A 24916-nucleotide genomic window follows, 5' to 3' on the forward strand; every position below is an offset into this window, starting at 1 on the left:
AAAGCTGACAAGGAGGACATTGAATTTATCAAGGATTATCAATACCTTGGCACAGTCATTAACCAAAATGGAGACAATAGTCAAGAAATCAGAAGGCTAGGACTGGGGAGGGCAGCTATGAGAGAACTAAAAAAGGTCCGCAAATGCAAAGATGTATCATAGAACACCAAAGTCAGGATCATTCAGACCATGGTATTCCCGATCTCTGTGTATGGATGTGACAGTTGGACAATGCAAAAGGTGGATAAGAGAAAAATCAACTCATTGGAAATGTGTTGTTGGAGGAGAGCTTTGCGCAGTGCCAACCCCAGACATGCCGGGGCCCTTGGACACAAGCCTGCCGTGGCGCTCCCCTTCTGCGATTCGCGCTAGGATTGCTGCTGTGGATTGTACACTGAGAGCTGTTGGGGCTCCCGCCATTCCCTTGCTTAACCTTTTCTCAGCTGTTGTGTGGTTGTGCGCACGGCGCTGCCCTTAACCAAGATGGCGGCCAAGGTTTCCTTAAGGGGCTGAAGCCTCTGCCGCCATCTTGGCTCATGGCAGGGATGCGCACGCAACAGCACAACAGCTGAGAAAGGTAGGTTAAGCAAGGAAATAGCGGGGGCTCCAATGCTCTCTGCGTGCAATCCGCGGCAGTGATCCTGCCGCAAATCCTGGAAGGGGAGTGGAGGCACCCCTCAGGGGGCCCCGTAGCCCCAGGGGCCCTTGGCCAGGGCCCCACCTGGCCACCCTTTGGAGCTGGCCCTGGCATTATGCACCATGGACTGTGAAAAAGACACATAACTGGGTGATTGAACAAATTAAACCAGAACTATCACTAGAAGCTAAAATGATGAAACTGAGATTATCATACTTTGGACACATCATGAGAAGGCATGATTCACTAGAAAAGACAATAATGCTGGGGAAAACAGAAGGGAGTAGAAAAAGAGGAAGGCCAAACAGGAGATGGATTGATTCCATCAAGGAAGCCACAGACCTGAACTTACAGGATCTGAACAGGATGGTTTATAACAGATGCTATTGGAGACCGCTGATTCATAGGGTCGCCCTAAGTCGAAATCGACTTGAAGGCACATAACAACAACAAAAGCATATGTGCCTGAATTAATGGGAAGTGGTGGTGGTGGTGCTGTCACGCAGTTATCGGCGCAATCTGAAGCGTCCAGGTGGTGCAGAGAGATCAAAAGCAGGGCTTGGCCCTGCTTGCGGAAGCTACACAACCAGCTTTTCCAGAACCGGCGGCTCCGCACAGTTTTCTTGAGTTAGTCATACCTAAGGGGGGAGGGCGGGCCTGGAGAAGGAGGAAGAGGCCGCAGGGCCGGCCGGTACGCCTTCTCTTGTCCTGCCCTCTAAGGTGCTTGGTCTGCGCCTTTGAGTTGGCCCCTGGCGCTTGCCGTCTTTTCCTCTGGCTGAGACAAATAGGAAGGGGTGCTGCTGGGCCTTGAGCGAGCCGCGCGCTATGGAATTCTCTGAGGAGAAGCTGAAGCAATGGTTGAGAAAGGCAAGCAGCGATTCGATGCGATAGGCGGGTCGGCGCGAGCAAGTCCGAATCCCTCTTTCCGCGCGCCGGCCCCAGAACAACTACCCCTCCGCTGCTGGGAAGAGGAGGAGGAGGAGGCGGGACCAGGGGTGGTGGAAGCGACTAACCGGCTTCAGCCTCGCCTGCTTGCTTGCTGCTTATCAATAGATGTTATTTCGGGCTCAGGCACTGCGCTCTGGTACCGCATCACTGTGGTTTCATGTTATCGCAAATTCCTACCTGTGCCGAGCAAAAGCAGCCTACCCATCCCCTTCAAATTTATTTGGCAAAGGATTTCAACCTATCTTTGAAATTCTGTGGGGTGCCAGCCCTGATTCTTTGGGCCCCGGGGACTTCAGGATGGCTTAAACGGCCTCCCGTAATACATGCAAATCCTGCAGGATCGTAAACCTCCCTCATCGTAAGATGTATATAGTTTCTGTCCCTTTCATTCAACGCTCCTAGTTCAGTCATGTTGTGTTTCGCCATCTTTCATCGACATGCAGAACGTATTCCTAATGCAGGATGCACATTAAGAATTAGAATATATAAGAAACCTATTACCCAGGTATTGTTGAACTCCAGCTCCCATCAGCCAGCATGGCTAATGATCAGGGATCTTGGGAATTGTAGTCCAGCACCTTGTGGCAGGCCACAGCTTCTGCATTCCTGCTTTAGTCCTATGTATGTTTGCTCAGAAGTAAGGCCAGTCTTCAGTGTGCCATCTCTGTTATGAGTATTAAGATGACAAGAATGTTAGGAAGATAAGTTCAAACCATGGATGCAAAGGAAGAATTGGGAGTGCACTTAATAGTAAGACATCAGATAACTGACAACTGGGGGGGCCTTGGGGGGCTCTTTCTACCTGTTAAAGTGGCCCCTGGAGAGTTTTGCACTTCTGGATCTGGCCTGATTGCATTCCCTTATTCTATTTAAGTATGCTTTATACATTTAAAAGTGGCATGTCTTTTCTTTTCTAAAGAACAAATGTAGGCAGAATTTTATCCATGATTCTTTAACGTAATTCACATATGACAAGGCATCATTAACAAAAATGTAATTAAATGCACAGTACAATCATTCTAATAAATACATCTACATAGTGTAATTCTCAGATTATGTGAGTTGCTCGTGTTGATACTGAATGAATTAGGCTTCCATGAGACCAGTACTAATTCAGAAGAGTTGGCAACTTAGACTTCCATGGGTTTAGAATTTCATCTGTAATGTTCAACTGCTTAATAACAATCATTATTAACATTTATGCTTATTGCCTGCCCTTCACCAATAGGTCCCAATGACAAGTTTAAAATACAAGGTGCATAGAACTGCTTAAAAGAATAAAATTATCCTTGTTTTGCCTCCAGTATAAATTCCGAGATTTGACCATAGAAGAACTGAAGAGTGTACATGAGTTGTACCCAAACATCACATTTGCCATGAACACCTACAGTAAGAATAACCTCTATTATTGTGGCCAGTTGAGAAACTGATTGAGAATGTTCTTTTTTAGTGATTAATATGTAGATTGGAATAGTAGTCAATGTAAGTAATTTGAAATAAGGAATTAAACCCCAGTTACTTAGGTTCATTATTGACGGTATAACATGTAGCACAATCCTATGTGTGTTTACTAGAAAGTAAGCCCACTGTGTTCAGTAGGGTTCCAGGTGAGTGAGCATATGACACATTTAAATTTTTAAAACAGTCAGCAGTAAGTGATCACTTTTCTGCTACTCCCTTACAAAGTTTGGAATGGTAGAATGAGCTTTGTATTGGTATACTGCTGCTATTGGTTTTATTTTGCTTTCTTACTGCTGCTGCATTATATTTTATATGTAATTGTATTTTACATGACCCTTTTTATTTTGCTGTCATGTTTTTTTTTTCTGTTTTAAAAGGGATAGTGGTGTGTAAATCTTTAAAATAAAAAAGAAATAACTAGTTATCTAGTTCTAATGTCAAATGTGAATAGCGCAGTATTATCAATACCAACCAAACGACAAAATTTTAAAGGAACAAATGCAGTTGTGGACAGTGTGGTGGGGCCGTACTGCTCGCCTGACCTCCCTCTGGCTGCATCACTGCTGCTTCCCATGAGGGAGAGGGCTGATGCTGATGCAGTGCAAACCCTCTGGCAGGAGTGCCGGATTGCCTCCACCAGTTTCTTTGCGCTGCATGGACCTCACAGCCACCTTTCCCTTCCCTCTCTCTGCCATAGAACACAGCAGCAATGCAAATAGAGGGAGCTCAGCTGAGTGGCGTAGTCCACTATGCCATCTGCTACTTGGAAAATGTAACCCATGCACACATATACATTAATGTTCTGAACTTTAGCTTTCAAGGATGGTTCCCAGAAAGACCTTTTGAATTTTAGTGGCACTGTTCCAGTGAAATACCAGGGTAAGTGCAACCCAATATTTTTGTACTTATTGATATCCAATTTTTTGCTACCTCATAATGCATTAGGAATTACAGGTGGGACTGCGTACTTCTGCTCAGGGTTTCAGTGAGCCGCCCATAACCAACTCCACAATACTTCATTCCATTCTCCCCCCCCCCCGGTGATGTACTGGGGACCACTGAGCATGCTTTTTGCTCATGGGCTTTACAGGATTTTTTTTAAAGTTATTTTGTACTTCTGCAGTCCTCAGGGTCCCCCTAAGTATACCGATATAGCCTTCTTGTTTCTTAATAGTCCCATTTTGAGTTTGCTATTAGAGGGAGTAATTTCTAATCGCAATACTCTGAGATCATCTTGAAGATTTTCTTCCAGATTCACTTGCCATCTGAAGTACAGGAGGTGGTGATGGGGGGAAAGAGCCTTCCTGGCTGTCTTAATCCACTTGTGGAATACTTTGCTTAGGACAGGGTGGGAAATCTTTGACCCTCTAGATGTTGCTGAACTACACCTCTCATCAGTCCTAGCAAGGATGGCCAATGGCTGTGAGTGAAGGGTGTTGTAATTCAGCAACTTCCAGAAGGTCAAAGGTTCCCCACACCTGCCCTAGAGAAACTCACCAGGCATCTACTTGGATGTCTTTCCAGCACCAGCCAAAGACTTTTTCTTTAAACTTTCCCAGGTCTTTTACCTTTTATTATGCTGCTTTTTCTGTCATGTTTTAATTGTATGATTGTGATGTATTTTAGTGTTCCATTTGTAAGTTGCCCTTAAAGTATTTACACTGATGGGTGTCATATGTATTCTTTAAACAAGTAACTATATATTTCTGATAGTACTGTCAAAGTGTCCAATAGCAATTTTCTTGGGGGGAAACCAGGAGTGGATTTTTCTGTGAACTCATTTCTGGTATTGAATTCTTAGACTTTATATATTTGCTTCTCTTAGCTATTAGTTTATATATGGCTCCAATTGGTGGATTTTGGGGTTCCAGTGAAAAACAACGTATGTTCTGAAACCTGCCAACCCCTGGGCTAAATATCTAGTATAAAATGTAGTAAGTTTACATGACCTGTCAAGAAGCAGTGGTTATTGATAGCTGCTTATGTTTTGTATTTTGACAGGTAATTCTTATAACATTCCAATTTGCCTATGGATTTTAGATTTTCATCCTTTTACCCCTCCAATTTGCTTCTTGAAGCCCACTGCAAACATGGGAATTTCTGTAGGAAAACATGTAGATGCCCATGGGAGGATATACTTGCCATATCTACAAAACTGGAGCCATGTAAGGGATGCATGTGGTTATCATATAATATTGTTCTTCTAAAAGCAGTTTACCATTTTGTCTTATTCCTGACTTAATGTTATGCATATTATGCACCTTAATTGTAGAAAAATGTGCCTCTTAACATGAACTGTCGGCAAAATTGACAGTTTTATCTGAGTAGCAAAACGCTTGTGCGGTGTGTATGTATGTGTAGTAATGGCCTGCTGGATCCTTGTGGGCCAACCAGTGTTGGGGACAGAGGGCGGTTTTTGCCTAACAGTGTCTCCAAACAAAATGCTTTACTTTTTTCCATATGAATGAATGGCAAAAAAATCACTTACAAAGGGAAAAAGTAGTGAAATGTACTCAGATATCCAATTGGGATGGGTCCCTGTCCTCTTGCACATAAAGTTCTTCATATTTTCAGGCAGTTTAGACACATGGAGGCCTGTCTTTTTTTCTTTGAGCAAAACATTTTTGTTAGTTGAATGTTATCTCAAATTGTGTGACGGCCAAGTTTAAGGTTTTGGTACTAACATATGTCTCTTACGTACCCGGTAGAAGAATTTCTCCTTGAAGTCCCTAAAATATCAGAAGCCCACTTTGCAGAAACTCAGAGCAGGACTTTCAGTGTGGCTGTCCCTGTTTTGTGAAACAGCATCCCTCTTGAGAGGTGCCCACTATCTGTAGTTTCTGGAAACAATTGAAGACAAGCTTTTTGAGCTGGATTATTCTTTAATTTAGTTTTAGGTCTCTGCCTTGGATGTTTATGTTGTTTTTAAACCTATTGTTCATTGTTTTTACAGTTTGCTTGCAAATTGCCTTCAGACTGATGTGAAGGGAGAGTAATGAATTAATAATATATTAATTATTGCTGTATGGGACAAGTTTCTGTCTTGTGCTGGGTGCACCTAAGGCAATTGTTTGATTAGAGAGAGTGGGAATCCTTGCCTAGAAAGCTGCCATTTTCTTTTAGCTTAACATAGTCTTCCAGCAGGCCTCACTTCTGGTTCTTTTGGCATATGAGCACATGGGGAAGGATTCTTGGGCAGCTATGATAATAGAATCGTAAAGTTGGAAGGGGCCTATAAGGCCATCTAGTCCAACCCCCTGCTCAATGCAGGAATCCAAATCAAAGCATTCCCAACAGATGGCTGTCCAGCTGCTTCTTGAAGTCCTCCAGTGTTGGAGAGCCCTCCACCTCCCTAGGTAATTGGTTCCATTGTCGTACCGCTCTCACAGTTAGGAATTTTTCCTGATGTTCAGCTGAAATATGGCTTCCTGTAACTTGAGCCCTTTATTCTGTGTCCTGCACTCTGGGACCATTTAAAAAAGAATCTGGCCCTCCTCTGTGTGGCAACCTTTCAAGCTTGAACAGTGCTGTCATATCTCCCTTCAGTCTTCTCTTCTCAAGGCTAAACATCCCCAGTTCTTTCAGTCTCTCTTCATAGCGCTTTGTTTCTAGTCCCCTGGTCATCCACGCTGGCCTCCTCTGAACCTGTTCCAGTTGGTCTGCATCCTTCTTAAACTGTAGTGTCCAGAACTAGATGCAGTACCCAAGATGAGGCCAGACCAGTGCCAAATAGAAGGGAACCAGTACTTCATACAGTTTGAAAACTGTGCTTCTGTTAATGCAGCCTAAAATAACATTTAACTTTTTTTGCAGCCGCATCACACTGTTGGCTCATGTTCAGGTTGTGATCAACAACAATCCCAAGATCCTTCTTGCATGTAGTATTGCTGAAACAAGTATCCCCCATCTTATAACTGTGTATTTGGTTTATTTTTCCTAGGTGTAGAACTTTACACCTATCCCTGTTAAATTTCATTCTGTTGTTTTCAGCCCAATGCTCCAGCCTATCAAGATCCCTTTGAGTTTTGTTTCTGTCTCCCAGGGTATTAGCTGCCTTCCCAATTTTGTATCATCCGTAAATATGGTAAGCATTCTCTGCACCTCCTCATCCAAGTCATTAAAAAAATGTTGTACAGCATTGGACCCAGGAGAAAGCCCTGCAGTACCCCGTTCGTTACCTCCCCCCAGTTTGAGAAGGAACCATTGATAAGCACTCTTTGAGTACAATTCTGTAGCCGACTGTGGGTCCACATGACAGTTGTTCCGTCCAGCCCACATTTAGCTAGCTTGCTAATCAGAATATCATGGGGCGCTATGTCAAATGCTTTGCTGAAGTCGAGATATACTATGATCAAAGCATCTGTACAGTCTACCAGGGAGGTTACCCAAACAAAAACTGAGATAAGATTACTGTAGCAGGATTTGTTCTTGATAGATCCATGTTGGCTTCTAGTAATCATTGCATTGTTTTCAAGGTGCTTATAGACTGACTGCTGTATAATCTGCTCCAAAATTTTCCCAGGGATCGATGTCAGACTGGCTAGTCTGTAGTTCCCAGGTTCCTCCTTTTTGCCCTTTTTGAAGACAGGGATAGCATTAGCCCTCCTACAGTCATCTGGCACTTCACTTCATCCTCCACAATTTCGCAAAGATAATAGACAGTGGTTCCAAGAGTTCTTCAGCCAGTTCCTTCAATAATCTAGGATGCAGGTCATTGGGCCTTGGAGATTTGAAGTTGTTCAAAGTGATTAGGTATTCCTTGACCATTTGTCTATCTATTTCAAGCTACAATCCTACCCCTTCAACTTCACATTTCCCAGAAGGGTCATAGACCCTCTTTGGGGAGAAGACTGAGCCAAAGTAGGAATTGAGGACTTCTGCCTTTTCTTTGTCATCTGTTATCATTTTGCCATTCTAATTGAGTAGCTGTACCACCATTTCTTTTCTCTGTCTTTTACTGTGGATGTACCTGAAGAAAACTGTTTTGTTGCTTTTGGCATTTCTCGCTAACCTCAGCTCATTCTCAGCTTTAGCCTTCTTGACACCTCCCTGCAATTGCTGCCTGTCTATACTCTTTGTGGTCTGGCCTTCCTTCCATTTCCTGTATGTTTCCTTTTTTGTTTTCAGGTCATCTCTAAACTTTCTGTGAAGCCACATTGGCGTTACCTATCTCTATGCTGGTCTTCTTGCCAGCCCACTTAATTATGAGGGGTTATGATGGCGCCAGAAAGGAGATATTTACATGATTGATTGAATCTGATATTCAGGCCATGATGACACTTGTAGCTGCATGCCACTCCAATACGATATGCAAAGGTTTTACTACCCTTCCTGGAAAGGTGCCTCCATATTTGCCTCTTATTTGCTCACATGAGTTGAGATGGCTCCTGACTAAATGCAGATTGAGCTCCTTGCAACTGATGGAGGTGAAGGGATGCTATGGGACTCAGTATGGTGTGGCTAGATGTTGCCCAACTGGATGCTTGAAGGCAGACGATCTGGTACATTTCTTAATGGAATATCCCTTATATCTAGATCTGAGGACTCAATATCTTGAGCTGTTAATTGTAGGGATCAGTAATAATTGCCTTTTAAGTATAATTCTATTCCTACTGGCCAGTACATGTCATAAAGAACTGCCAAATTTCTCAAATGGGCTCTGGGGAAGTGGAAGTAATTTATTGTTTAGATGATAATATATGTTAACATACATTGCTTAGATTTTGCAATGGAATATCTTGCAATCAGATCTTACTATGGTAATGTATTCTGCATGTACCTTTGCTGCTGTTTTCCTGTTTTTGTTATGTGTATATGCATATGGCCTATTTGGTCAATGGGCAATGAAATTGATTGTATTAAGAAATTATTGCTGTATGTGTTTCAGCCACAGTCGATGATCATTGGGTTGTTAAAGGAAATGATCATTAAATTTGAAGAGGAGCTCCCTCTGTACTCATTATCGTCTGCAGATGCAGCCAGGCAGTTGGAGTTGCTCTCTTACATTGCAAAAATTACTGAAGGTATGCATCATCTTTGAGAATCTTTAATCTGATATTCAACTGGTAATCTGCCACCCTAGGCTCCTACTGGGAGGAAGGGTGGGATATAAATCTAATAAATAAATAAATAAATAAATTCAATGCTTTGCTTTGGGGTTTTCCTTGAAGACCCCAGTCCTGTGCTCTGTTCCATAATAGCTGCAAAGCACAGGATCCGGAGCAGGACTTCCAGGGCTGCTGCAACAGAGCATGCCTTGGCTGTTTGGTCCCACAGTGGGAGTTCTTCACCATACACTGTGTTAGGGCACTGTTGAACCAGTGCTGCTAAACACAGGGTTGTATCCAAAGTAGTGCTAAGGAAATCTTCCCCTAGTGCAAGGATTTCTGCTTGTTCAATGGAACTTCCTCTCCACCTATGCACGCCCCTAAATCTATCTGACAGGTTCTCCAACCTTCCAAAGCAGATGAGGAGAGTACAGGGCATGCATGAGGAGAGGGGAGAAGGAAGTGCCATTGTGCCAGCAGAAATCTTGGTGCTGATGGCGCGCGTTAGTTGGATACTGCCCTTAGTGCAGAATGTCTGTTGGGAGCTAGAAAGGAGGTATAAACAGGGTTTGGGGCAAGGTGAGTGTGTCTGCTTTTCAGATATTTTGAGGTCCATGGGAGCACCCCCATCCATCTAGCACAGAGGTGGGGAACCTCAGGCTGGGGGCTAAATGCCACCCTCCAGTTCTCTCTGTCTGGCCCTCAGAACTCTCACTTAGCAACACCCTCTCCCCCAGGCGATGGCCATAACTGACACTGCTCCACACCCTCTTCAAATACTTTTGCCTTTCTTGAATGTGTCCTTGAACTGTGATAATGCTATTTGCCTGCCCGAATGGATGTGTATATAGCAACCTCTGAATTTTGCATGGCTGCTATACAAAATGCTATACATTGCATCGCCTACTATACAAAGAGAGAAGTTGCATCCATTGCCCTACCCATTTTTTGCCTCTGGCATGCAGCCCCCAAAAGGTTTACCACCAAGGGGATGTGACCCTTGGGCTGAAAAATCTTCCCCATCCATGACCTAGCATCACTGTATGAGTGAGGGTAATGGGCTTGCAGAGGTGAAAGTACAGCAGCAAGAGCTACAACTGCCCAGCTTACTTAGCACTAGGATTGCCACCTCTTTTCTGTGTATTGAATAGCAAATTGACAGGCAGAAATTCAACAAGTGAAGATTGTCCTTTGTATAAAGATCCAGAGCTGTGGAGTGCTACACCTGTTGAATATTTGCTGGCTACAATAAAATTGCCTTGTAATGCCAAAACAATCCCACACACCAACTCTATTTTTTATACAGCCAGAAATGTGTGTTGGGGTGCCATTTAGCTAACAAAAATGTTTTGGTCTCTCTTGTAACATCTGATGCCTTTCTACCTTAAGACCAAACTAGACATGTTGTTTATCATGTAGTTTGTTGTTGCATACCTGCTTTTTTTAACAAATAAGTGGCACTGGCTAGAGGTGGTGGTGATAGTCTGAGCCATATCAGAGCCATTATATGGGGCAAGGGGGCTTTAAATCTTTGACCTTGCCATGGTCCCAGTCAGAATTACCCCTCCTGCACCTGTTGATAATGGGAGGGAAGCTTCTATTGGCCCTTACTTGTAGCAATGTATGGGCTTCCCCTAAAGCATCTGGCTGGCTGTTGTGGAAAACAGATGTTAGGCTAAATAGACCGTTGATCTCATCCAGCAGGGCTCTTCTTATGTTCCAGGTAAATATATATAGAATCAAGCTGTACAAAGTTTGCTTGTCTTGCACAGACCACCATAATTGCAGTTAAAACAATTTTTTGTTTCATTGGACCCAGTCATTATTTGTTATGCAACTCCAGAAAGTACAATTGTGGGCATTTGTTTATATAAATTACTGTATATGATTTTAGGTGAAAACAATGTTCAGTCAATGGGAGACGGAAAGAAAAGCAATGGAGAATTTAACAAGGTTACAGTGATTGGAGCAGGAGATCTGGGTCTTGCCTGTGCACTGGCTATTTCAGCAAAGGTATATACTTCACATACAATGGCCACTGTGATTGCTTCTGTAATGATTCCAAACTGGGATAAAATAATTATTCTTGAAAACATCTAGGAACATGTACATATAGTACTCTGTTCTCCAAGTGAACAGAGTGAGCGAACAGGGAGAGCGAACAGGAATTTGGCAGAGGAGGTGTATGGAGGAAGAGACAAAGAGGGCTCTGAAGCCATGTACTCTGAAGGGCTCCATAGCAGCTTGATTGGAAGGGGCGTGGCCTGATAGCTGCTGGCTGAAGGGGCGTGGCCTGATAGCTGCTGAGTGCAACTAGGAGTAGCTGTGTGTGCTGGGAGTTTTCATTCTGTTTCCTGACTCCTCACTGAGCAGAATGGAGGGAGCTGTGTCAGCTGGTCCAGAGGAGATACCAGTGAATCAGCTGTCAGAGAGCGAGTGAACAGGGAGAGCTAACAGGAGTTTGGTGGGGGAGGTCCCTAAATTTTTTTCCCCCTTGTATAGTGCACCACATACCAGTGGGATTCTCCTATTTAGCCTAACGAAGGACAGGACAAAGCACAGGCCATTTCCATATAAGCAGAAAGTAAGAAACAAAAGGCAGTAGAGACTATGGACAGGAAGGACACTCTAGTGGTGGTGACCTGCAAAGTGTGTGAAATGTTTTTTTTCTTGCCTGAGAACAACATGGCATACAAGTGCAACAAGCGCAAGCTGGTGGCGCTGTTGGAAGAAAAACTGCGGGGCCTGGAACGGCGGGTGGTCACACTGAAGAGTATAAGAGAAGATGAAGAGTTCTTAGATAGAACGCTGGAACAACAACAGCAAAGAGAAGTACAGGAGGTGGAAGAACAGCAGCATATTGAAGCAGCAGAGGAGACTGTTGTGGAGAAACAACGAAGCAGAGGAAACTCCATGGAAAAGGGTGACAGGAGCAGAAGAGCTAGAAGACACCCTTCACCGGTGGAACTATGGAACCACTTCCAAGCACTAGAGGATGAGACTAGAGGACAGTCTACATGGGAACAATTACAAGAGACCCCATGTGACAGCTAGAAAGAGACTGAAGTCAAGCAGAGGCAATGAAACCATGCCCCACGACAATAAGAAGAGAAGAGTAGTAGTGGTGAGGGACTCCCTACTGGGTGGAATTGAAGCCCAAGTATGCCAAGAAGATCCATGGACTCACCAGGTATGCTGCCTCCCTGGAGGATGGATTAGAGATGTGACGGAAGGGTTGCCATAGCTCATAAAGCCCACTGACAGATATCCCTTCTCATCCACATGGGAACAAATGATACTGCCAAGCGGAGCTACAAAGAAATTATGTCAGACTTTGAAGCTCTGGGAAGGAAACTCAAGGACTTTGGGGCCCAGATAGTTTTCTCATCCAACCTTCCGGTACTTAGAAGATGAGTGGAAAGGGAAAGAAAAATACTCCGGGTGAATGACTGGCTACGATGGTGGTGTCAGTGTGAGAGATTTGAATTCTGGGACCATGCTGTACGCATCCTGGAAGATGGACTACTGGCAAGTGATGGGTTGCACCTCACATGGACTGAGAAGTATGTGTTTGGCCACAGCATGGAGAAATTCATCAGGAGAGTTTTAAACTGAATCCTAAGGGAAGGAGACATAAACATGGTGGTAATGACTAACAAAGGCTTGTGCACAGTAAAAGGAACTGAGGGAACGGCTCTAATAGGGCCAGTAATTGTCTTCATAAACATGTAGGAAGGAAGCCAGGCCTTAAATCACATGGGCTTCAATGTATGTATACTAATGCCCAGAGTATGGGAAACAAACAGGACGAACTTGAATTAATACAGGAGAGTAAATACGACTTGATAGGTATTACTGAAACTTGGTGGGATGACTCCCATGACTGGATACAGCAATTGAAGGATATAACTTGTTCAAAAAGAACAGAAGGAATAGAAAAGGAGGCGGGGTCTCGCTATATGTTAAAAATATATATCCCTGCACAGAAATACAGGAAGGTGAGCTTGGTAGCTCCACTGAGAGTATCTGAGTAATGGGGCAAGGAATAGAAAGAACATGGTAGTTAGAGTCTACTACTGACCACACAATCAAGCATAAGACGAGGATGAAGCTTTTGCAAAGCAAGTTGCCAATGTTTCGAGGAGGCCTGATGTAGTAGCAATGGGGGATTTCAATTATCCCAATATCTGTTGGGAGACAAATTCTGCCAAACACGGCCCCTCCAAGAAATTTCTGACTTGTGTTGGAGATATCTTTCTCCTACAGAAAGTGGAGGAAGCAACCAGAGGATCAGCTATCCTGGTTGATTCTAACCAATAGAGATGATTTGGTGGATGAAGTGGCAGTTATGGGAACTTGGAGGAAAGTGACCATGCTATACTAGAGTTCTTGATTTTAAAAGAAGCAAAAGCTGAGAGTAACCACACAAGTACCCTGGACTTCAGGAAAGCTGATTTTAATAAACTCAGAACATTGGTAAGGTTCCATGGCAAGCAACCCTAATGAGAAAAGGAGTCCAAGATGGGTGGGAGTTTCTAAAAGAGGAAATTCTAAAGGGACAATGGCAAATAATTCCATCAAGGAAAAAGGGGGAAGACAGCAGAAGAAGCCAATGTGACTTCACAGAAAGGTTAAAGATGACCTGAAAACAAAAAAGGACACATAGAGGAAGTGGAAAGAAGGCCAGACCACAAAGGAAGAGTACAGACAGGTAGCACGAAAGTGCAGGGATGGCTTCAGGAAGGCTAAAGCTGAGAATGAGCTGAAGTTAGCGAGAGATGCCAAAAGCAACAAAACAGCTTCCTTCAGGTACATCCATAGTAACAGACAGCGAAGAGAAATGGTGATACAGCTACTCAGTGAGAATGGCAAAATGACAACAGATGACAAAGAAAAGGCAGAAGTCCTCAATTCCTACTTTGGCTCAGTCTTCTCCCAAAAGAGGGTCTATGACCCTCCTGAGAAATGTGAAGTTGAAGGGGTAGGATTGTACCTTGCGGTTGATAGACAAATGGTCAAGGAGTACCTAATCACTTTGAATAAGTTCAAATCTCCAGGGCCCAATGAATTGCATTCTAGAGTATTGAAGGAACTGGCTGAAGAACTCTTGGAACCACTGTCTATTATCTTTCTGAAATCGTGGAGGATGAAGTGAAGTGCTGGATGACTGTAGGAGGGCTAATGTTGTCCCTTTTTTTTCAAAAAGGAGGAACCTGGGAACTACAGACCAGTCAGTCTGACATTGATCCCTCGGAAAATTTTGGAGCAGATGATACAGTGGTTAGTCTATAAGCACCTTGAAAACAATGCAATGATTACTAGAAGCCAGCATGGATTTATCAAGAACAAATCCTGCCACAGTAATCTTATCTCAGTTTTTGATTGGGTAACCTCCCTGGTAGACTGTAGGGATGCTTTGGTCATAGTATATCTCGACTTCAGCAAAGCTTTTGATGTAGTGCCTCATGGTATTCTGATTAGCAAGCTAGCTAAATGTGGGCTGGACGGAACAACTGTCATGTGGACCCACAGTCGGCTACAGAATTGTACTCAAAGAGTGCTTATCAATGGTTCCTTCTCAGACTGGGGGAGGTAACAAGCGGGGTACTGCAGGGCTTTCTCCTGGGTCCAATGCTGTACAACATTTTTTTAATGACTTGGATGAGGAGGTGCAGAGACTGCTTACCAAATTTACAGATGATACAAAATTGGGAAGGCATCTAATGCCTTGGAAGACAGAAACAAAACTCAAAAGGATCTTGATAGGATGGAGCATTGGGCTGAAAACAACAGAATGAAATTTAACAGGGATAAGTGCGAAGTTCTACACCTAGAAAAAATAAACCAAATACACAGTTATAAGATGGGGGATACTTGGCTAAGCAATACTACATGCTAGAAGGATTGTTGTTGATCACAACCTGAATATGAGCCAACAGTGTGATGCGGCTGCAAAAAAGGAAAATGTTATTTTAGGCTGCATTAACACAAGTATTGTTGCCAAATTACATGAAGTATCGGTTCCCTTCTATTTGGCACTGGTTGAGCCTCATCTTGAGTAGTATGTCCAGTTGTGGACACCACACTTTAAGAGGGAAGCAGACCAACTGGAACGGGTTAAGAGGAGGGCAACAAGTATGTTCAGGGGGCTAGAAACAAAGCCCTTTGAGGAGAGACTGAAAGAACTGGGCATGTTTAGCCTTGAGAAGAGAAGACTGATGGGAGATACTGTATGACAGTACTGTTTAAATACTTAAAAGGTTGCCACACAGAGGAGGACCAGGATATCTTCCCTATCGTCTCAGAGTGCAGGACACAGAATAACGGACTCAAGTTACAGGAAGCCAGATTTCAATTGAACATCAGGAAAAGAGCAGTATGACAATGGAACCAATTACCTAGGGAGGTGGTGGGCTCTCTAACACAGGAGGCATTCAAGAGGCAGCTGGACAGCCACCTGTCGGGTATGCTTTAATTTGGATTCCTGTGTTGAGCAGGTGGTAGGACTCGATGGCCTTATAGGCCCCTTCTAACTCTACAATTCTATGAATCTATTCTATAATTCTATGTAATAGATTTAAATTAGGACTGGAACCAACTGATTGATTGCCTCACCAATTAATAGTGCAATCCTGTGCATCTTTACACAGAAGTAAGGGACATTCACCTTTTCTTGGGAGTAGACCCCATTGAAGACAGTGGGACATAGGACTGTGCATTGAGTGTAAATGTGCATAATTTCTGAGCACATGGCAGCTCTAGCTTTTAGTTGGACCATGCTGTCCTAAGCAGTGTATTTGCCAATCGCTACAACTGAAGTCAAGCCGTATTGATTTCCAGCATGCTACTTATAAACACTTGAAAAGCTACTATCACAGTGATGTGCTTAGAAAAGCAACCACCACCAGAACCAGCTCTTTTCAGCATGTATCATGAATGTGCATGCAACCGCCTCAGCCTCTAGCAGCTGCTAGTGCAAAGTCAGGTCAAGGTAAGATCCATTGTTGTGAAAATAGGCCCCCAAATTGTGTGGTTTTATCAGTTATTATATCATTGTTGTGCATCACCCCTGCTCTTAGTGACATTTTTCTGGGGGACTGTCCTTTACCAGGATGATGAAAGCTTTTGTTTTTTAGCTGTTGTGCTTTTTAGAAATGCTAGGATTTTGTTGGCTTGAATTTTTGTAAATTGTATTGTTTTTATTTGTATTTTGTATTTGTGTTTTTCTATTTGTGCATAAGCCGCCTTGGGGGCCTTTTTGGCCAAAAGACGGCCTAGAAATAAACCATAACATAACATATCTCAACGTTTTCCAAATGAAAAATTATGGTTTTCTATAAGAAGAACGTGCATCCATCCAAGAGGCCTAGTCATTGGACTCTCATGTATGCCAGCCTGGATCTGGCAAAGCAAAATCAAATTAACCATGCCCCCCACCTTCCACCCTGGTTAGCTAGGGCTTCAGATGTGGTGGTGGATCTACCGCTCCACTGTTGTCTAGGTGAGGTTTGGATTGCTCTGTGAATCTCCAAATATTGAGCATGATCCAAGCAAAGTTAAGGACCAAGCTGTCCTATTGAGTTCAATGGAAGATACTTCAATATGTGTTTAATGTCTTCTGAATTATGCTGGCCATCTGAAGAAGAGCTCTGCTGGATCATGCCTAAGGTTTATCTAGTCCAACATCCTGTTCTCACAGTAGCCAACCAGATGCCTATGGGAAGTCCGCAAGGAGGACCTAAGTGCAATGCAATCTCCCCATTTGTGATTCCCAGCAGCAGGTATTCAGTGACATAATGGTTTCTGACAATGGTAGCTTGGTATGAATAAATGACTTGTATGATGGAAGAAAAGAGCTGTTGGCTTAGTTATAACAGCAGTATATATATGTAAAAGCATTGTATGTCACTTTTTCAAAGCAATAAATTGGAATAAAAGAAATAAGATGTAAATTTTGTCTTGAGGCTAGGGATCTCAAGAATTGTACAGTTTGGCAGATTTTATTCCTAATGTTTAAATGAATTTGTTGTTGCATAATTTTGGCTACAATCCTATACTCACTTACCTGGAAGTAATCCCATAGAACTCAATGAGACTTTCTTTGGAGTAGACACACACAGGATTGCGCTGTCTGTTTTTAGTTCAGTACTTGGAATTAGAAGTAAAATAAACCACAGAGATGGCAAGATACTTTGTGAGTACGTTGTTTGGATTAAACCCCATGGACGTTGCTTCAGAATACAATTCTGTATTTTCCTTGCTGAAGAATGATTTTTACCTTTTTTAAATTTGTACTAGAATGTTGCGGACAAAGTGGTTGTCTTGGACTGCTCAGAAGGCACAATGAAAGGAGGAACAATGGACCTGGAAATCTTTGCCCTGCCAAATGTGGAAATCAGCAGAGGTAGTGTGTTTAGTTTCTGGCATGTGTGTTTTTCACTGCATGCTTTAAGTGAACTTTCCAAGTAATTCTTAGTATTGTTAGTAAGAACATTTCACTCTTAGCAATAACATTCCCATAGTATGATCTGAAAGCACATAAAATCACCATGTGCTAAAGCTAAGAAAGTTAGGGTCTAGTCAGTGCCTGAGTGGAAACCATGTGTATATTTGGGTTCCACAATGAAAAAAAAGTGGGATATAAATGTAACAAAATAAATAATACTTTAAAGCATTAGAATGTTGAAGTATAGTGCTAAATTAGTGAAAGGAGCCATGTGCTCTTTCTGTGCTCTTTCATGGTTACGCTTAGCTTTTGCGAATTAAGTATCCTCTTGATCACTGTTTTTCAACTTTGGGTCCCCAGTTCTTGGACTACAACTCCAGTCATCCCCAGCCAGCTTAGCCAGTGGTCAAGGGCTGATGGGAGCTGTAGTCCAACAACATCTGAGGACCCATAGTTAAAAGACGCTGCTCTAGATCAAGGATGGGGATCCTCTGGCCCTTCAGATATTGTTGGACTATAGTTACCACAGTCCCTGAGCATTGGCCATGCTGGCTGGGACTGATGGGACTTGGAGTCTAACAACATCTGGAGTGTCATAGGTTCCCCAGTCATGCTCTAGGTATATTGCAAATGCCAGAACTTGGTCTCCCATATGGAACTCACTTCCACATAGGAATTTACATGAATCCTGGGTATAGATTGTAACAGATATGTAAATAGCTATATGTATGCACAGTGAAGCTAAGCATATGCAAACAGCAAACACAATTATTTACATATGTGAAGCATTCATGCCTGGTAGAGTTTTGTATGTTATATTCTTCATGAGGGTTTTACATAAGTTCCTATTCATAAGAGTAGGAAGAATGTAGGCAATGTTATGTGTGAAGTGATCTGTAACAAGTGGTTATGTCATTGTCCATGAATGATATCTATAAATATAAAAATGTGAGGGCTCACGCTGTCACACCGTCATGATGTCATGTGGTGTGATGGAGGGGGTGGGGATGAGCAGGCAGGCTATCTGGCAGCGGTGGAGGCCTGTAGCAGCAGCAGCCGCTTGTAGCAGTTATGCAAGTGGTGGCAGCAGAGGCAAGCAGTGGCTGTGACAGCAGCCTGCAGCTGCTGTGAATATTCCATTGAGTTTGCCATATGACATGCAGATAGGCTGCTTTTTGAGAAAAAGTCTCCTTGACCTCAGGGTGCACAGTTTTCTGGATCCTGGTCATGATCTTTGCTACATTCTTTTATAAAATAAATTCTTTTAGAATTGTTTTATAAAAGAAAAATTATGGGTCGTATCCAACATTGCTGTTTTTCTAAAGCAGCAGATTTCTACTTGTACAGCAGAACTTTCCCCTTCTCTTTGCTCCCCCAAAGCTCCTGGACCCCCAAATTCTGTTCTACAGTGGTGGAGGACCCTCTAGAGCAGGTTTTTAGGGCAAATGGATTTGAGCATTGAGAGGAAGAAGTCCTGCTGCATTAGCAGAACTCTGCATGTCCAGCATTGGATACAACCCTATATCTATAGATAAACAAAAATATTACTTGTACAATTCATGGACTTTTTAAAGTGAAATAGGTCTTAAACTCAAGCTTCGACACATGCAGGAATGGGTTACATTTTTTTTCTTTGTGTTCTTAGATTTTTCTGCCTCAGCAGGCTCAAAGCTGGTGGTACTTACAGTGAATTCTTTAGGCAATGCTCAGTCCTATCTGGACGTTGTACAGAGCAATGTGGAACTGTTCAGAGGCATTATTCCATCAGTAGCACATTATAGCCAACACAGTGTACTGCTTGTGGCTTCTCAACCAGGTATGGCAATGTGTCCCATTTATAATTTATTGGTCTCTTGATATGACATGCTTTGTAATGAATATTCCTTACTTAACTGGATTTATTTTTACCGAGACATCAAGGTGTGCTCTGGTTGTCATAACACTCGGCCACAAGATAGCAATGTTGAGTATTAGGTCTTTTAAACGTTCGTATGTTATATATGATGCACATAAGGAATGAGTCTTTTGACATTTTCCTTTGGACAGTTGAGTGAGAGGAAAACTAGTACTTTCCTGATCCCAAAGGCTTGTATGCAAGTGTGTTTAATATGCAGCATAATGAATACCAATGCTTATTCCCCAAAGAACCAGGAAATGCTAAGACTACAGTTCTAAGTAACTTACTGGGAAGTTTAATTGAAATCAGTAGGTCTTACTTCTAAGCAAATATGATTCTTAGGACATAAGGTGTGAGAGGAAATGGTAAAGAAACATGCAGTTGTGAAGGATCAAATATTATCCTCAAGGTCTGTTGGAAACTAATAACAAGTGTCCAGCAGACATGAGCTCTACCAAACCCAAATGTAGAATATGTGATAAGTGAATGTAGTATTTCTTTTGAAAATGAATCTTCATGTCTCTTTGAACTAAGAATACAATTTTGTTTGCCTTTTAACATGTTTTTGTCAAATGTACAGTGGAAATAATGACATATGTATCCTGGAAGATGAGTGGTTTTCCAAAAAGCAGGGTTATCGGAATTGGTTGTAATCTGGATTCGGCAAGATTCCAATATATTATTACAAACATACTGAAAGCACAAATCAGAGACAAAGATAATTGGATTATTGGTGAACAAGGAGAAAACAAAGGTAAAATAATGACTTAATATGTGACTTAGGGTTCCATATTTTGAATGTGCTTTGCATTAGAACACAATTTCAGAAAAGATTTTATTTCTTTTTTAGTAAAACTACTAAAGATGGAGACATAGTATTATTTTAAACTACTATCATAGTTAAGATAAGCATTTTGTGGCTCTGTTTGCTGTGCCAGACTCTCCAATTATATATTTTGTAGTTGTGGCTTGCATTGCCTACAATGCATTGGGTATTTATTTATGTTTTTGTCATCCACATCTTCTCATGCATAATTTCTTTATTTCTTTTGGGATATTGGGCATTCTGTGTTTTCTGTACACCTGTGATTTATGTACAAAAGAGGAGAAACATAACGCACTGCAGTCAAAAAGAGGGAGGAAGGCGATTCCTGGATTTTGACTGCAAATTTAAAAGCAAAATGAAAAACACATGCTCTAAAGACAAATTATTCTTCTTAAGATAACTATGCCAATGTTAAAAAACAAAATTGATTGTAATTATCTTATTCAGTGATGGCATGGAGTGCTTCTAAATCAGTGACAAGTAATCTGGATGGAGATTTAACAAATCAAAATGCCCAGCAGCTCTTGGTTAACAGGTAAAACATCTACAGCAATAACCACAATCCTCTACATGTCTACTCCAAAGTAAGCCCCATTGAGTTAATTGCAGCTTATTCCAACATAGGTGGGTATAAGATTGCAGCCTTATTGTGAATGCTGTTCTGCACATGAGTAAAACAGAGCAATGTTACTCTTCTACACACTGGCCTAGTTTACACACAACATGAAGCCAAAGCATGGCCAAGCATGAATGTGCAAGTACTGACAGCAGAAATCATGGCTGGTTCATTCCTTCCCTCAGTGGCTGTGCTACCTAGAAGTAAGCCATGGTTTGGCTTAGTGTTACATCTAAACCTGGGCTCATAGTTTATTTTGGCCCAGACAAATCATGAGCTGTAGCCAAGATTTGTTCATGACTTACCAATCGTGGTTTGTCTGGCTTCAGATGCAGTGCTAACCAAACCATGGCTTTGCTCCAAGTAGCATGGCAGCAGGACTACTAGGGGAGGAGCAAAGCAGTTGAAATTGTTACTGTAAGTACCCTCATACTTACTTGTTCATGTTTAGATATGCTACATGTGAGCAAGGCTACTATAAAAATGTGTAACATGCTTGTTGATATGTTCATATGTGGGTTGTATGAAGATTACCAAGGGGGCTTATTGTTTGCTAGAAAAGTGCATTTTAAATCCTGATTTTATTTCTTTTGTTTTTATATAGAGCCATGGAAATTCTGAAAGGAAAAGGCCAAAGATCCTGGTCTGTTGGTCTGTCAGTAGCTGATCTGGCTGACAGTATATTGAGTGATAAAAGGAAAGTACATTCCATATCAACTATGGTGCAGGTAAACACAAGGCTAATTTGATTTTGTTTTACGGAAAAGAAGAAATGTTAATCTGTAGGTGACATTTCAAAAATATAAGGAGAATGAAACACAAAATCATGGGCCTCCAAATATGATTCCCAGCCATCAAGAGCAGATGTTGGGGGGAGAAATTGGTGAAAATTCCCTCCATCTCTATTCAGTAGATGAAGGCCTTCCATCATGGCTTCCACCCACAGACCAGCAAGAGGGAAATTCCCTCAAGTGAACACAATATAAAGATGGTGCCTGGAAAGCAGCATGAATAAATGTATTTAAAGTTCAAAAAATACAAATGGATCAATATATTCAAAATATTCTAAATACATATAATTTCCCCAGGTTCTTCTCTAAAATGCATTGGGGCATTTAAAAAGATATCCATTTTTAAAATGTTGAATAAATTGCAAAAGTACCATTCTACAGAACATATTTGTTATAAGTTTTTGCCAGAGGTACAGTGTTTTTTATTGGCTCAGTCATACCTCTTGGTAGCTAGCCTGTTTTTAAAGCACCAATGGGACTTCACTCTTACTACACCTTGCAGGCCATAAAGGCAATCCTATTTATAGGACAACTGTGTACACGTTTACTCAGAATTAAGTCACACTTTGTTCAATGGATCTTTCTTATTCCGAGATTAGCCTGCAGAGGATTTCATAGGAACAAAGGAAACTGTCTTATATCAAGCCAGGCCATTGGCCTATCTAGCTCAGTAATGTTGGAACTGACTGGCAGAGGATGTCCAGGTTTCAGGAGGGAGTCTCTTTCCAGGCCTACCTGGGGGTACTGGTGATTGAATCTGGGACCTTTGGCATACAAAACAGATGCTCTATCACTGAGCCATGGCCCTTCCCCAAGTACCTTTAATAGTTTTTATACCTCTGTGGGTCCCCAAGTGTTCTTATATACCCAACAGTATATTTTCCTTTTTCTAGGGATGTTACAGTATAAACTCCGAAGTATTTTTAAGTATGCCTTGTGTACTTGGAATCAATGGAGTGAATGAAGTGATCAAACTACTAGATGAGGATTCCGTGGCCCAGAAGCTACAGTCCAGCGCTGCATCGATTCATGATCTTCAACAGCAGCTGAAACTCTGAATACCAAGGAGTCATATTTTTAATCCCTAATGAGAGCTGCAAAATGACACTATTTCCTGGCTGGCTGCTAATAAAAAAAAAACTTCACAATGTTGAAGCTTTGCTAAATTCTAGTGTGTAGTATATTTAACTATAGGGAAAGCCAAGGACCCTCTATCAAGGAAACTCTTATAAAATGTTTAGGTAACATAGGATGGATATATACAAATATTGTTGATATCATATCACATTCTGTAACATGAAACTTAAATGATCAAACTTCATATTTCATGGTGTGTCATTTTGCTAGATTTTATACTCTTGGGTAATGATCTTGCCTGTATAATTACTAATTGTAATAATAAGTAACTTTCTCCCATCTTCTTTTTGTCCTGAGTGCTCAGCACTACACCAGATCTTTCACTATCATCATTGTCACCACCAAAGTGGCCATCTAGCAAAACAAGTTGCTGACAAGAGGTCTCTTTGCAACCAGTTACTAATGTTTTGCAGTAGGAGCTGATATGATACTGTCATTTTGTATCTACTATGAACCAGCCATGTATCCACGTATAATACACATTCCTACATCTAGAAAAAACTGGTGACAAGGTATTGCCTAAAATTAGTGTTCAAGTTTGAGATGATGCTTTAAAAAAAGTTCCTACCAGCAAATCATTAGAAGGATGTGGGAAATATTATTGCAATAATATACCTGAAGCCGGAATGTTGGACATTGCACATAAATTCCATTTGTTTAGCCTTAATGTGCCTGAAAATATTTTTCTGGACTTTTTATATGAATTTCCAATGATTAAATATTGGTGTGGTGGGAGGGGTGGGAATATAAAAAAAGAAACCCAAGCTATTGCATTGCTGCAGTATATAAAATTTACATAGTTGTTTGGTCTTCTTAAAGGCACATTAGCCAAGATCCAAAGAGCATGGGGTTCTGTGTGTGCACTGGGGCTTTTCACACTCTGATGCAGTCCCTCATAACCCCTGAAAAGTCCCCCGAAGGCTAGGGGACCCTCCAATACCACCTGTGAATGATGTGGCTAGGCAGAGCAAGAAATTGTTTGTTCTCCATGTGCACATTAGTGCTTTTAGCTCACACACAGGGCTTACTGGATTCTGTACAATATGTATAAACCAAATGATATGGACATTATATATAGGGAGGACATTAAATAGTGTGATAAGGCACACAATAGTCAACATGGGATAATTGTTGCCTTTATTCATAATAGGATCTCTGTTAAAAACTGTAGTTCTTTTTCCTTCCCATTTGCTTTCAAATAGAATAATGATGAGAAAATGGTTATTGGATAGTATTAATCAGTAAAGATTCCCAGGATCTAAATGGTGATTCATTAACCCAAGGTAAAGACGATGTGATCTTAATTTCTTTATAATGGGGTAATCTTTTTATTCTGACTTTTGTTAAATTAATTGTTACTAGCCTTGAGTCCTTGAGACAGGATGGGAAGAATAAGTGAATGGATGCACTGTTTAATGGATGCACTGTTAAAGCTTACCAAGGTTGGTGTCATCAATTCTAGTGCTGCAATGAGTTGTAGCACTACTATAGGTTTGCCAATCTAATGATAGCATATATACTGTGTACTTTTTCTTATGATTGCAATGAATTTTGCCTTTTTGCATTTTTTTACGTAAGTGCTTTATGGAAAGAAGTATGGAAAGAATACTGTGATACGTAATATTAAGAAAAATATAAGGAATTTGCTAATAATATCTGAAGCACATGGGTTATTATTATTATTATTATTATTTGATTTATATCCTGCCCTTCCTCCCAGCAGGAGCCCAGGGTTGGTAAATGTTTTCTAAATGCCCATTTCTGAAGTGAGGAATTAATAATGTGGTGTGGTGCACTACCTAACTGGTACAAAATAGTATTTTGAGTCATACCAGCACCGTGCAACGTTTAAATAATTAAAATTATGGAGTAGGCCACTAATAAAAGGAACATAATAGCCTTTTTTGAACAGTAGTAATGGCCACCCACCTGTTGTTGTAGTTATGTGCCTTCAAGTCGATTATGACTTATGGTGACCCTATGAATCAGTGACCTCCAAGAGCATCTGTCATGAACCACCCTGTTCAGATCTTGTAAGTTCAGGTCTGTGGCTTCCTTGATGGAATCAATCCATCTCTTGTTTGGCCTTCCTCTTTTTCTACTCCCTCCT

The 24916-nt window shown here is 41.6% G+C and overlaps 1 protein-coding gene across 5 annotated transcripts; it reads left to right on the plus strand.

Moving 5' to 3' along the window:
* The first annotated feature begins 1265 nt into the window (after positions 1–1265).
* Positions 1266–22990, plus strand: UEVLD (UEV and lactate/malate dehyrogenase domains). 5 transcript variants are annotated; one of them, XM_061610205.1, is made up of 12 exons: positions 1266–1504; positions 2890–2974; positions 3860–3925; positions 5048–5211; positions 8934–9069; positions 10988–11106; positions 17392–17497; positions 19185–19355; positions 20017–20190; positions 20710–20797; positions 21483–21606; positions 22563–22990. In XM_061610205.1, the coding sequence occupies exons 1-12, from the start codon at positions 1463–1465 to the stop codon at positions 22725–22727; spliced, it is 1440 nt and encodes a 479-aa protein (XP_061466189.1). In that variant the 5' UTR covers positions 1266–1462; the 3' UTR covers positions 22728–22990. The 5 variants fall into 5 exon arrangements, with proteins under 5 accessions (XP_061466189.1, XP_061466191.1, XP_061466192.1 ...); XM_061610208.1 differs by lacking the exon at positions 1266–1504 and adding an exon at positions 1517–1943; XM_061610204.1 differs by lacking the exon at positions 1266–1504 and adding an exon at positions 1960–2090.
* The last annotated feature ends 1926 nt before the right edge of the window (positions 22991–24916 follow it).

Source organism: Rhineura floridana, chromosome 2 (genome assembly GCF_030035675.1).
Source record: "Rhineura floridana isolate rRhiFlo1 chromosome 2, rRhiFlo1.hap2, whole genome shotgun sequence".
Taxonomy (NCBI): Eukaryota; Metazoa; Chordata; class Lepidosauria; order Squamata; family Rhineuridae; genus Rhineura; species Rhineura floridana.

What these genes read in the sequence shown, in the direction of transcription:
- UEVLD (XM_061610204.1), top strand. Translation starts at nt 1,995, where the DNA reads ATGTTGTGTTTCGCCATCTTTCATCGACATGCAGAACGTATTCCTAAT. An exon ending in ATTTGCCATGAACACCTACA is followed by an intron (nt 2,975 to 3,859) that starts GTAAGAATAACC and finishes TCTGAACTTTAG; the next exon opens with CTTTCAAGGATGGTTCCCAG. An exon ending in AAATGTGGAAATCAGCAGAG is followed by an intron (nt 17,498 to 19,184) that starts GTAGTGTGTTTA and finishes TTGTGTTCTTAG; the next exon opens with ATTTTTCTGCCTCAGCAGGC.